This window comes from Callithrix jacchus, chromosome 5 (assembly GCF_049354715.1).
Source record: "Callithrix jacchus isolate 240 chromosome 5, calJac240_pri, whole genome shotgun sequence".
In the NCBI taxonomy this organism is placed as follows: domain Eukaryota; kingdom Metazoa; phylum Chordata; class Mammalia; order Primates; family Cebidae; genus Callithrix; species Callithrix jacchus.
Genome location: NC_133506.1, coordinates 145,512,425 through 145,525,755, shown reverse-complemented (window position 1 = coordinate 145,525,755; position 13,331 = coordinate 145,512,425). Strand labels below are relative to the sequence as shown.

At 34.8% G+C, this 13,331-nt stretch overlaps 1 protein-coding gene across 7 annotated transcripts in view; it reads right to left on the bottom strand.

Moving 5' to 3' along the window:
• The window catches only part of CDK8 (cyclin dependent kinase 8), a 148,086-nt gene that overhangs the window by 51,149 nt on the left and 83,606 nt on the right, over nucleotides 1-13,331 (bottom strand). For 5 of the 7 annotated variants that reach the window (XM_035302394.3, XM_035302395.3, XM_078375206.1 and 2 more), the window contains exons 2-3: nucleotides 12,939-13,014; nucleotides 907-1,017 (exon numbers count right to left, since the gene is read on the bottom strand). In XM_035302394.3, coding sequence (XP_035158285.1) covers nucleotides 907-1,017; nucleotides 12,939-13,014 — 187 coding nt within the window. The remainder of the gene's footprint in view (nucleotides 1-906; nucleotides 1,018-12,938; nucleotides 13,015-13,331) is intronic. The other 2 variants (XM_035302397.3, XM_078375209.1) reach the window with 1 other exon arrangement.

Here is a 13,331-nt window from a genome sequence, read left to right as displayed (position 1 = left end):
CAAACCTAGGCTATATGGCAGAGCCCACTGATCCTAGGCTACAAACCTATACATCTTACTGTACTGAATAAGGAAGGCAATGCGACAAAATAGTAATTAAGTGTATTATCTCAACATATGTAAACACAGAAAAGGTACAGTAACAATATGGCACTATAATCTTATGAGACCATCATCACATATGCAGTTCGCAGTTGACAGTAATGTTATATGGTGCATGACTATACTAAATTAAATTAATGCCAATGAAAACAAGAATTAGAATATTAAATCTCAATTGTGAATAGTTAATAATAATAGTTTCCTATATTTGTATGTCTCATTAATAAAATTTTTCAAATACAAGACTGTTCCTCAGAAAAACATTGTAAAAAAAAGGCAAGAAAGTATAACCTTTTATAGATGGGGTAAACTACAGCTTCAAAGCCACTAAAAGATTTGCCTAATGCTGTATGACAAATATCAGTAGAACTATTAGATCTCTCCAAAGATAGTATATTGGTCCTCCTTCATGAGGACACCGCGTTCTCACTTTATATTCTCTTTATACGATGGAATAAAAGAAAATGTTACTTTTATATTTTAGAGCAAAATTTCGTAGTTTTTACAGTTACTTTTTATTTGGTCAAAAACCTGTATGAAGCAATACTGAATACTTGTTGAACACTCTTTAGAGTCCCTTGTTTTCTTTAGTATCTGTTAAAAGATCAAAGTGACAAGACTGAAGAGTAATAATACAAATCCAAATACTCTAGCTTTGGTAATGCCACCAACCACATTCTGTGAGGTTACTTTTATTTTAAAAACATAAGTCTCATAATAAGCAGAACACCTAATTGTTTTTAGTTACTCTTAACAATCCCTGACTGGAACCAATCGTTCAAGTCTGCCAACAATTCACCTTACCCAGAGGTCATGTTCAGCGTAGTCAAACAGAAGCCACACCTTCCTATCGGCATGAGAGAGAAACACCTTTTGAAGAGAAATGACGTTTGGATGCTTAAGCTCTCGAAGTAACTGCAAAACAAAGGAGATCCATTAACAATTTCTGCCACAAAATAGTGTTAAAAAACCCACACCATTTGTAATTCAAAGGCAATATAAACCCCAGGAGATCAATCTTAAAAATCTAATAAGCGCCCATACAATTTTGAGACCAATGCTTCAGTAACAAATGAGAAAAAATCTGTGAGAAAAAGACACTGAACAGGTATATCTGAGTAAATCTATTTTGTTGTTGTTTGGTTGGTTATTTTGTTTTAATTTTTTGATTGTCGTAAAATATATATAACATAATAATTACCATTTTAACCATTTTTAAGTGTACAATTCAGTGGCATCCTTTAAGTAAATTCACAGTGTTCTGCAATCAACACCACTATCCATTTTGGGCTTCTTTTTTTTTTTTTTGTCATCCCAAACAGAAACTCTGAATCCATTAAACCAGTGGTCTCCAACCTTTTTGGCATCAGAAACCAGTTTTGTGGAAGACAATTTTACCACGGACAATGGAAACGGACAACGGGGTACAAGGGGGTGGTGGTGGATGGTTTTGGGATGAAACTGTTTCACTTCAGATCATTCACTAGGCATTAGATTCTCATAAGGAGCACAAAACCTAGATCCTTCACATGCGCAGTTCACAATAGGGTTCGAGCTCCTATGAGACTCTAATGCCACTGCTGATCTGACAGGAGGCAGAGCTCACGTGGTAATGCTTGCTTGCCTGTGGCTCACCTCCTGCTATGCAGCCCAGTTCCTAACAGTACCAGTGCTGGCCCAGAGACCCCTGCATTACACAATAACCCCACTGCCTTTTTCTCCAGGCCCTGGTAATTTTTACTCTACTCTCTGTCCCTAAGAATCTTCCCAATCTAGGTATTTCATGTAAGTGGAACCATACAATATGTATCCTTTCATGCCAGGCTTATTTCACTTAGCCTAATATCTTCATCCATGATGTAGCGAGTATCAATTTCATTGTTTACAGGTAAATACATTCCACTGTAAGCATATGTATACATATCACATTTTGTTTATCCATTCCTTTATTGATCTTCATGGGTTGCTTTCACCTCTGGTTATTGTGATTAATGCTGCTATGAACACTGGTATACCACTACCTGCAGAAAGTCCCTGCTTTCCATGCTTTGAGCATAAACCTAACAGTGGAAAACGCAGATCAAATTATTGCTCTATGTTTAACTTTTTGAGAAACCACCAAACTTGCAGCTGTAGTATTTTACATTCCCATCTGCAATGCATGAGGGTTCCAATTTCTTTATATCCTCACCAACACTGGTTATTTGTCCCTTTTTGTCCTTAAAAATTAACATATATCCTAATGCGTATGAAGTAGTATCTCACTGTGGTTTTGGTTTGCATTTCCCTAGTGACTAATGGTGTTGAACATCTTTTCCTGTGCTTACTGACCACTTGTAGATCATCTTTAGAGAAACGTCTATTTAATAAGTCCTTTGCCCATTTTTAAATCAGGTTGTTCTGTCGTTGCTGCTGAGTTGTAGGAGTTCTTTACATAGTCTAGATACTAATGCCTTATCAAATACATGATTTACAAAACTTTGTCCCATTCTACGAGTTGTCTAGGCTTTGACATCACATAACAATTGAACTTAAATCTGTAGTTTGTAATCCCTTTTAGAAAATATCAAAGATTATTTGCAACATTAGAAGATGCAACATTCATTAACACCAATGATAACATGAAAATTAAATTTTGCAACCCTATAAGATACAGTACCTAATTTCAGGCATTTAAATTACATAGTAAAGTTGATTAAAATTTTGTAACTTTTCATAAAATAACAAAGAACAGAGAGAAGCATCCAAGGAGAGCATATTTTCATGGGTTTGTGCTTTCTCCTCTCATAAAAGAATATTATTTTATTTAAAATCTTTTATCTCCTTATTTTATAATAACCAAAGTGGCCTAACAATCCATCCAGGAAAAAGCACCCCTACCCCTGCCAAGCAAAAGCAAAAACAACTTCAACAACAAGAAAAAGTCTCTCATGAAGCCCAATACAATGTCTTTATCAGTTAAAACAAGTTTCAACAGTGCCTTCCAAATGTGCTCCAAATACTGGACAGTCAGGTGAGAAAATCAAGATCTTAAAACTTGTAACTTCAATGCCTTTCATAAGAATACTGCCACAAAAATAAGAATCAATGTAAAGTTAACACTATACTGGGGGCTTTGAAATGAACTTCAGCAAAGACTGTAAATCAATTAAATATTCAGTCATATATTAAAGATTATTCTCTGGTGTGATAATTATTTTATTCAGGAGCAAGATTATAATATTATATTATTTTATTCAGGAGCAAGGTTATATTATTTCTGCTTTTAGAATAGAATTTTCAAACTTATAAGACTTTGGTGATTATATTATCAATCTTCAGAAACCTAAACACTAAAATTGACCATTCCCTAATTAATAAACAATGCAAACAATCTGACAGGGAAAGTCTAGACTTTGATAATCCTGGATCTCCCAGCTGGCTCAAAGAGGTAGTTTCAATTCTAGTTCAGTGGTTTTCCCTGTTATCTCAAAATCAGAACACAGTCCTAAGCTAGATAGCGATCTCAAATTCTTTCTAGTAATCGGCAGGGTGTACATTATAAGAAAAACCAACAAATTCCAAAGTGTTGGCAAAAGATCTCCACAATTATTAGGAACCTAGATATAAAGTTATTCTTAGTGTCTCCTGAATTTCACCTCCAATGAAAGGCTTCATTTCACTCTTGTATTCAAAAAACTGCAGCAACCATTTGATTAAGCTCTTCTCCCAGACGTCAAGTATGTACATTCTAGGAAGTGGTAGAATCAGCAATTAATGAAATAACTTTTTATTTTTTTGAGACGGAGTTTCGCTCTTGTTACCCAGGCTGGAGGGCAATGGAGCGATCTCGGCTCACCACAACCTCCGCCTCCTGGGTTCAGGCAATTCTCCTGCCTCAGCCTCCTGAGCAGTTGGGATTACAGGCATGCACCACCGTGCCCAGCTAATTTTTTGTATTTTTAGTAGAGACAGGGTTTCACCATGTTGACCAGGATGGTCTCGATCTCTTGACCTCGTGATCCACCTGCCTCGCCCTCCCAAAGTGCTGGGATTACAGGCTTGAGTCACTGCGCCCGGCCTGAAATAACTTTTCAAACACAAAGCCGGTACTTTTAACTACTATGGTCTAATACAAATACCTACCAAGAGCTAACATCCTAGAGGAATGGATTATGTCCAGATTATGTGTCTTTGTAATCCAGAGACACATTAAATACATCCCAGGTAGTAAATTTGACAATGGTAGGCACTGTGTATTTATTCTCATGGCTGCATGGCCAGCTCCTAGCATATAGACTGGTACCACAGAGGCCCTTATTAACTATTTGGTGAACACAAGAATAAATGATTGTGTAAATTAACAAAAGGCACAACTAAACTAAAGGAGGTCATACAACCCACTCTTTAGTTTCTGATCTATGAAGTAAGGTCACTGCTTTCTTTATAAAATCAATCTACTTTGTGACCAGGGTGAATGGCCCACACCTGTAACCTCAGCACTTCCAGAGTCCAAGGCAGGCAGATCACTGAGGTCAGGAGTTCAAGACTAGCTTGGCCAACACGTTCAAACCTATCTCTAAAAAATACAAAAAATCAGTTGGGTGTGGTGGCACACACCTGTAATCCCAGCTACTCGGGAGGCTGAGGCAGAAGAATCACTTGAGCCTGAGAGGTGGAGGTTCCAGTGAGCTGAGATCACGCCAGTGAACTCTAGCCAGTGTGACAGAGCGAGACTCCATCTCAAAACAGAAAGAACAAAAATATTTCTACTTCTTTAAATATCAATTGAAAAAAATTTCATAGGGCCAGGCATGGTGGCGCTCACGCCTGTAATCCCAGCACTTTGGGGGGCCAAAGTGGGTGGATCACCTGAGTCGGGAGTTCGAGACTGACCAACATGGAGAAACCCTGTCTCTACTAAAAATACAAAAATTAGCTAGGCACATGCCTGTAATCCCAGCTACTGGGGAGGCTGAGGCAGGAGAATCACTTGAACCTGGGAGGTGGAGGGTGCTGGTGAGCCGAGAGCAAAACCCCATCTCAAAAAAAAAAAGGTTAATCTATCTGATTAACCAGACAACAAGTCTCTGAGAGTAAAGACTTCATACTGAAAGTAACTACCGCCAGAGTTGTGAAAGATAGTGTTATGGGCTGAACTGTGTTCCCCCAAATTTCATATACTGAAGCTCTAACCTCCAATACCTTGTAATGTAAATATGCTGCACAATGATGTAACAGTCGATAACAGACAGCATATACACTGTTGGTTCCGTAAGATTATAATGGAGCTAAAAAATTCATATCACCTAGTGACACACAACCTTCATAATATTATAGCACAATGTGCATTACTCATGTGTGTAATACAAGTATTACATGTGTAAATACACCTATCACATTGTCAGTCTCATACAAGTCTAGCAAATATCATTATATACAGCACACAACATTTGACAATAAGAAACGTCTCTATAACTGGCTTATGTTTTTATTACATTATGCTTTTTATCATTAGAGTACATCCCTTCGACTTATTTTTTAAGTTAACTGCGTAACAGCCTCAGGTCCTTCAGGAGCAGTCTGAAAGGTACTGTTATCATAGGAGATGATGGCTCCAGGCAAGTTATTGTCCCAAAGACTTTTTCCTTTCCTTCTTTTTTCTTTTTTTGAGACAGAGTCTCTTATCACCCAGGAGGAAGTACGGTGGCACAATCTTGGCTCACTACAACCTCCACCTCCCAGATTCAAGCAATTCTCATGTTTCAGCCTCCCAAGTAGCTGGAACTACAGGTGCACACCATCACAGCCAACTAATTTTTTTTTTTTTGGTAGAGACAAGGTTTCGCCATGTTGGCCAGGCTGGTCTTAAACTCCTAGCCTGAAGTGATCTGTTCACCTCGGCCTTCCAACGTGTTGGGAGCCACCACGCCTGGCCTTCCTGAAGACTTTCTGTTGGGCTCAGATGTGGAGGTGGAAGACAATGATATTCATGATCCTGACCCTGTATAGGCGAGGCTAATGTATGTGGTTCTTAGTTTACAAAAAGACACAAGCATTCGTATGTTATTGCAGCACTACTCACAGTAGCAAAGACATGGAATCAACCTAGATGCCCAGCAACAGTGGACTGGATGAAGAACATGTGGTACATATACACCAAGGTACATCCACAGCCATAAAAAAGAATAAAATCATGTCTTTTGCAGAAACATGGATACCCTAAACAAATTAACACAGGGACAGAAAACTAAATGCCACATGTTCTCACTTAAAAGTACAGGCTAAACATTGGATAAACATGGACATTAAGATGGCAACAATAGATACTGGGAACTAGGAAAGGAGGGAGGGTGAGGCAGGGGAAAGAGGAAAAACTATAGGTATTATGCTCCATCTCTGGGTGATGAGATCATTCACACACCAAACCTCAGTGACATGCAATTTACTCATGTAACAAACCTAGACATGTACCCCCGAACCTAAAAGTTGAAAAAGTAAAAAAAAAAATGACTTTTAAAAATAGAAAAAAGCTTATATAATAAGAATATAAATATTTTTGTACAGCTGTACAATGAGCTAAGTGTTATTACAATAGTTAAAAAAAATAAGTTTGTAATGTAAAAAAGTTACAGTAAACTAAAGTTGACTGAAGAAAATAAAATATGTTTTATAAAGTTAATACAGCCTAAGTACACCGTGTTCATCAAGTCTACAGTAGTGTACAATAATGTCCTAGGTCTTCACATTCACTCACTACTCACTGACTCACCCTGAGCAATGTCCAGACCTGTAAGTCTCAGTTATGCTAAGAATCCTATACATATAGATGTACCATTTTTTATGGTTTTTTTTCGGTGGGTGGCTCTCGAAGAAGAAAGAATCTGGGGTGAGTGCATAGAGTAAAGTGGAAGCAGGGTTATTAAGGGAGTAAAGGATTAAAGAATGGCTACTCCATAGGCAGAACAGCCCATTTTTTGTTTATTCCGTATTTTTACTGTACCTTTTCTGTTCCCATATTTTTACTGTACTTTTTCTGTGTTTATTCCATATATTTACCATACTTTTCTATTTAATATGCTCAGAGATACAAATAGTTACTATTGTGTTACAGTGCCTATAGTATTCCATATAGCAACATGCTATATAGGTTTGCAGCCTAGAAGGAATAGGCTACAAACAGCCTGGTGTGTATAGGCTCTACCTTCTAGGCTTGTTTAAGTACACTCTGCGATGGCAGGACCTGAAATTGCCTAGTGATGCATTTTTCAGAGCATAGTCCAGTAATTAAGTGATGCATGACTATATTGGAGATAAGGCCTTTAAGAAGTAATTAAGTTAAAATTAGGTCTTTAGAGTGGGCCCTAATCCAATCTGACTGGTGTCCTCCCAAGAAGAGATGATGAAGACATAGAGACACCAGGAGTGTCTCTGAAATGACCATCTGACAAGACAGGAAGAAGGAGGCTATCTGCAAGCCAAAGAAAGAGGTCTCAGAGGAAACTAACCCTGACAGCACCTTGATATTAGGCTTCTAGCCTCCACAACTGTAAGAAAATAAACTACTGCTGTTTAAGCCACCCAGCCGGTAGTATTTTGTTAGGGCAACTAAAGCAAACCATAACAGTGAGTAACTATTACTACTGAATAAGGAAAACACCTTTGTTGTTGGTGGTGTTTTGCTGCTGCTGTTGTTTATTTAGGGAGACATATTAGGAGACAGATAGGTCACTTTGGAATTAAAAGAGAATGGCCACTGAGGATTGGTGATGGAACTGAGAGTCTCAGTGGACAATTACCTTTAAGTAAATATTTACATTGAAGAAATTCCGAAAGACCTAAGACCTATGCTGCATTTAGCAGGGGTAACATTTGCTAAATGCCTACTACATACCAGGCACTGTCCCATTTTTACAAATGAGGAAACTGAAACAAAGAAATCAAGTAACTCGTTTTAGGTACCAAAAGCTAGTGAAGTGGCAGAGCCAGGGTAGGAGCCCAAAGAGTCTAGTGAAGGTGTTAACCCTTATGCATTCCTCTGTGGCTGACGCTGATGCTGAGAGTAGCAGGTTGTCCTTGGTGATGAAAACTTCAGCACTGCATGACCCTATTCAGAGCCAAGAACACACAGACCCTGGTTTTCAATACTGTAGAAGTTATTTTTCACCTTTTTGAAGATTTTGTGTGAAAATATTTTGAAAACAAAAGGTTTAAAGATACTCATAAAATAGTTTCCATCACAGAAACCAACTATGTTTTCCCAATTCTGCTAGGAGAGAAAACAATCTTACTTTCTGAGTATTAAGATTGCTGTTTTGACTACAGAATTCACCATAAACTTAATTTATTCCAACTGTTACAGACAATATCACATTTCATTTGAACTTCTATAGTTCAATACATATAGTACAAATTACATAAAAAATAAATACTTAGAACTGCATTTTGTCAATAAATATCACAATGGTGAGAAAATGCGTTTAAAAAACCTAATATTCACCAAACTATATTGCATTTTTAACATTAACATTTCATAATGTAGCAAAGATTAAAAAATAAATTCTAAATGTATGAGTATGATGACAGTTGACTTGAAATCACTGCTAAAAACATAGAAAAACAATTCCAAAATTATTTTAACATGTTTAAACCTGTGAAACCTTTTTCAACCAAATACTTGGAAATTGATAAAAACTGAGGTATGCTTAGATTAAAGTGGAGGTAAGTAGAAAAGTAAAGTCCAGAGCTTTACCTCTGCTCCCACATCCCAACTACATGTAAGGCAGCTTTGTGGAATACTGATGATCCACTTATGTGCAGTTTGAAAAATGTCTACAATAATGGAATTACAGCTCACAGGATATTTTGAAAATGTATAAGACAAACCACTTACAATAAAATGAAAATGAAGATATGCAATGCTCTTTGCTTTTAGAAGAAATTCTCAGAGTTCCTCCCTCCCTTCTCCCTCCCTTCTACACTTATGGAGCAAGGACTATATGCCAGACCTAGCACACCCTGGGGAAGAAATGCGTTGCAGTTTAGAGTTGAGAGGGAACAGATAACAATGTACGTAACCAGATACACAGATCAAAAAACCCCTTTGTAATTACATTTGTAATGAGTGTTATACTAAAGAAACAAACTGGGTATAATCTGAGAGTAACAGAGGTGAATGCTGGAACACAGGACTTCTTTGAGGAAGAATTAATAAATGCAAAGGAGGAAGGCTTGATAAAAACTTCCCAGAAAAAATGAGAATTATTTCCTTTTTAACGTTTTCTCACAGAAATTTCATAACTAAATAAAACAGAATATTAAAACAAACACCTATGTACCATTAGCCACTCAAAAGGTTATTTTATTTATACTAATATCCACTCCTCCCACTCAAACTTGGATTATTTTGAAGTAAATCACAGATATTATATCATTTCACCTATATTTCAGTATGTATCTCTAAAATATAAGGTCTCTTTTCTCTGACCTCAATGAAAATAAATTAGTAATCAGTAAAGTAAGCTATCTAGAAATACTTCATTTAAAAATTAAGCAATACAATTCTAAATAACTTACAGATAAAAATAAAAAATCACAAAGAAAACTGAAAATATTTTGTACTAATTAACAGAATAAGAGAAGAATTATATAGTTATTGTTATCTATGTAGAAAAAAGCATTTGATAAAATTCAGTATCATTTATGAAAAAAATTCTTAGGAAAGTAGGAACATAACTTCCTAAACTTGATTAATGGCATCTATGAAAAATCTGTAGCTACCATTATACTGAACAGTGAAAGTGGAAACATTTTCCTCACAGTTGGGAATAAGTCAAAGATACCTGCTCTCACCACTATTCAACATTGTGTGAGATGGCCTAACCAGTTCAGTAAGAGGAAAAAAAAAAAAAACAAAAGCATAAATATGGAAAGAAGTAAAAGTACTCCTATTCTCAGATGACATAATTATGTAGAAAAAAATCCCAAGGAATCACCGAAAACCTACCAGTTAATTTAGAAATGTCTCAGGATATATACTACACTATATATATATACACATTTAGAGTATACATATAGATAGATAGGTAGATAGATAGATAGATAGATAGATACTCTAAAAAAAAACCAAAAGCATAAATATGGAAAGAAGTAAAAGTACTCCTATTCTTAGATGACATAATTACGTAGAAAAAAATCCCAAGGAATCACCGAAAACCTACCAGTTAATTTAGAAATGTCTCAGGATATATACTACACTATATATATATATATATATATATATATATATATACACACACACACACATTTAGAGTAGATAGATAGATAGATAGATAGATAGATACTCTAAAAAAAAAAACAAAAGCATAAATATGGAAAGAAGTAAAAGTACTCCTATTCTTAGATGACACAATTATGTAGAAAAAAATCCAAGGAATCACCAAAAACCTACCAGTTAATTTAGAAATGTCTCAGGATATATACTACACTATATATATATATATACACATTTAGAGTATCTATATATATATATATACACATACACTATATATACACTATATATATACTGTATGTACACATACACATATATATACATACACTATATATAGTGTAGTTTATATTTATATGTATATATAGTGTATATATATATATACACACACTATATAGTGTAGTTTATATCTATATATATAGTGTATATATATACACACACACACACACATACATGTGTATATATATTTTTTTAAGTAATTATATAATTAAAAATAAAATGGTAAGTATATCTTTCTGCTGGCTTGAAAGTCTTAATACTATTATTCTTTGAATTGATCCAAATTATAATCTCAACAAGTAAAAAAAGAAACTAATTAGCTGATGTAAAAATTTAAATGATAATGCTAAAGAACCTAAAATATCACAGACAATCCTGACAGAGAATAAAGCTAGTGGCTTTACTCCACCTGGCTTCAAGTCTTGCTAGAAAGGTAGAGTTATCTATTGGTATAAAACTAAACAGAGAGAACAATGGAACAAAACAGAGTCCAAATGTATAAATGTATAATTTTTTTTTTACAAAGATGCCAAAGCAATTCTATGGCAAGGAATGTTTTCCAAAAATGATGCTACAATTGTACATTCATATGGGGGGAATTCAAACTCTGTATCATAACACAAACAAAAACTGACTATCTCATAAACTAGAAATAAAAACACTATAAAGCTTTTAGAAGAAAATATTGGGAAATACTTTCACAATCAGTGGGTAAAGATTTCTTCAGTCACATACAGAAAATAGCCATAAGAGGAAAAATTAGTAAGACTTCATAAAAAATTAAAAATTTCTGCTCCTCTTAGATTGAAGAACCATGATCAAGTACATTAAATGTAGGCTCTCATGCTTCTTTCTGTGCTTGAGTACATTTAGAGTTATCATGATACATGTAAAGATAATCATGTCTGTTTCTGAACTGAGTTTTGTTTTTTGTTTGTTAAAAAAAAACATTTTGTTAAAGACTAATAAACAGAGAAAAGCATGTGAACAATAAGTACACAGCTCAATGAATTTTCACATATAAAACCCGTATAACCAGACCCAGAGCAACATCAAAGAATTGCGAACACCCTGAAAGCGCTGTATTCCCTCCAAGGATAATCAACATCCTGCCTTCTAACACACTAACCATATTTCAATGGCTTTAAATTCTTTAAAACTGACTAGTATATACAGAATAGATGATGAAAAACTGACCATTAACATACAGATACCTGGTCTCAAGACTGAAAAGTATGAAAATTTTATCAATTAAATGAACCACATTTTCCAGCATGGTCTATCTTTAGTTAACAATATCCTCCATCTCACCCTTATTCTTCCCTCATGGATGTAACTCTTACATGTTTTTCCAAACCTGGAACTTTCCTTGATTTTCTACTTTAGCTTAGATGTACATCCTTCTCCATTCTCAGTTACTTCTATCACAGTACTTGACACACTGTTCTTAGATTTATGACTCTTTTTCCTCCACATAGTGTAAATACTTTAGGCCAGAGACCCTGACCGACTTGCTCTGTTTATTTTTACCTACTTGAGTTGGTTGAAGACTCATTGGTACAGAATCTGCTAAACTTGCAAAATTGTTTAAATCAACATTTCCAGGTCATAATAGACTATTATGGGTAAATATAATAGAAGGGCTGAGAGCAACAAAAGCAAAGATTATAATATGTATCCTAGAATATTCTGGGTAAAGCTAGAAAAGACAAATTTGGACTCACAGTTTTAAAACAGTAAAAACTGAAGTAAAATCTGAAAAAGTAATGCTCAATTTAAACGTATGGATAATTATTAAGTAATGCATTAACCCAAAGACTACTTCTCTTTGGAATCAAAATGAGATTCTACTCACAATATGGAAAACTACGCTACCAAAATAAAAGGGCATAAATGTTTACATACTCAAATGAACAGATACAGCAATAAAAATCAAATAATACAATCTCATTTTGACATAACTACATTAATAATCTCATTCTATTAAAATAAAAATATTAATTTTATATGGACTAACATGCCACTTTTACTGCTCTCAATGAAATAACTGAACCCTTCATTGTTAGTGACATTTACTGGGAAAATATGTATTTATATAAACAACTGAAATTTACTTTACCCAAAATGAAGAGTTTATATAGACAGAGCTACATTTCCCCTTTACATCTCCTTAATAAATATTTTTTCTACATATAGCTGATATAAAAAATATTCACTAACTTTCAATTAATGTGACAAATACAATATAGAGCCTTATATAGTTGGTACTCATAAGTCAGTTAATAATGATGATAAAAAGAACTTCACTTACTGCTATTTCTCTACATGCCGACATAGAGATCCCAGTTCCTTCTATTTGTTTTAAAGCATAGTCTTTATCATCCTTCCTGTAAAAACAAAGTTATTTTAATATATATAACTCTATGTGCATTTTAATAAAATATACATAAATATAAATCACATGTTTAATATACATTTGACATCATTCAATATAATCACACAGTGTTGTACAAGGAAAAGCTTTTTAGATAACCTAGTTCAGTCCCATTATCTGATGAGGGAAGTTAGCTTCAAAGGAATAAAAAGACTTTTCCAAGGCTCCAGTTACTTGTGGAAGACATAGATTGAGATACAGAGCTTCTGATTCCCAGTAGTAGATTCCTTCTGCTCTAATATATGAAATAAAACTTGCCTTCTAAAACCT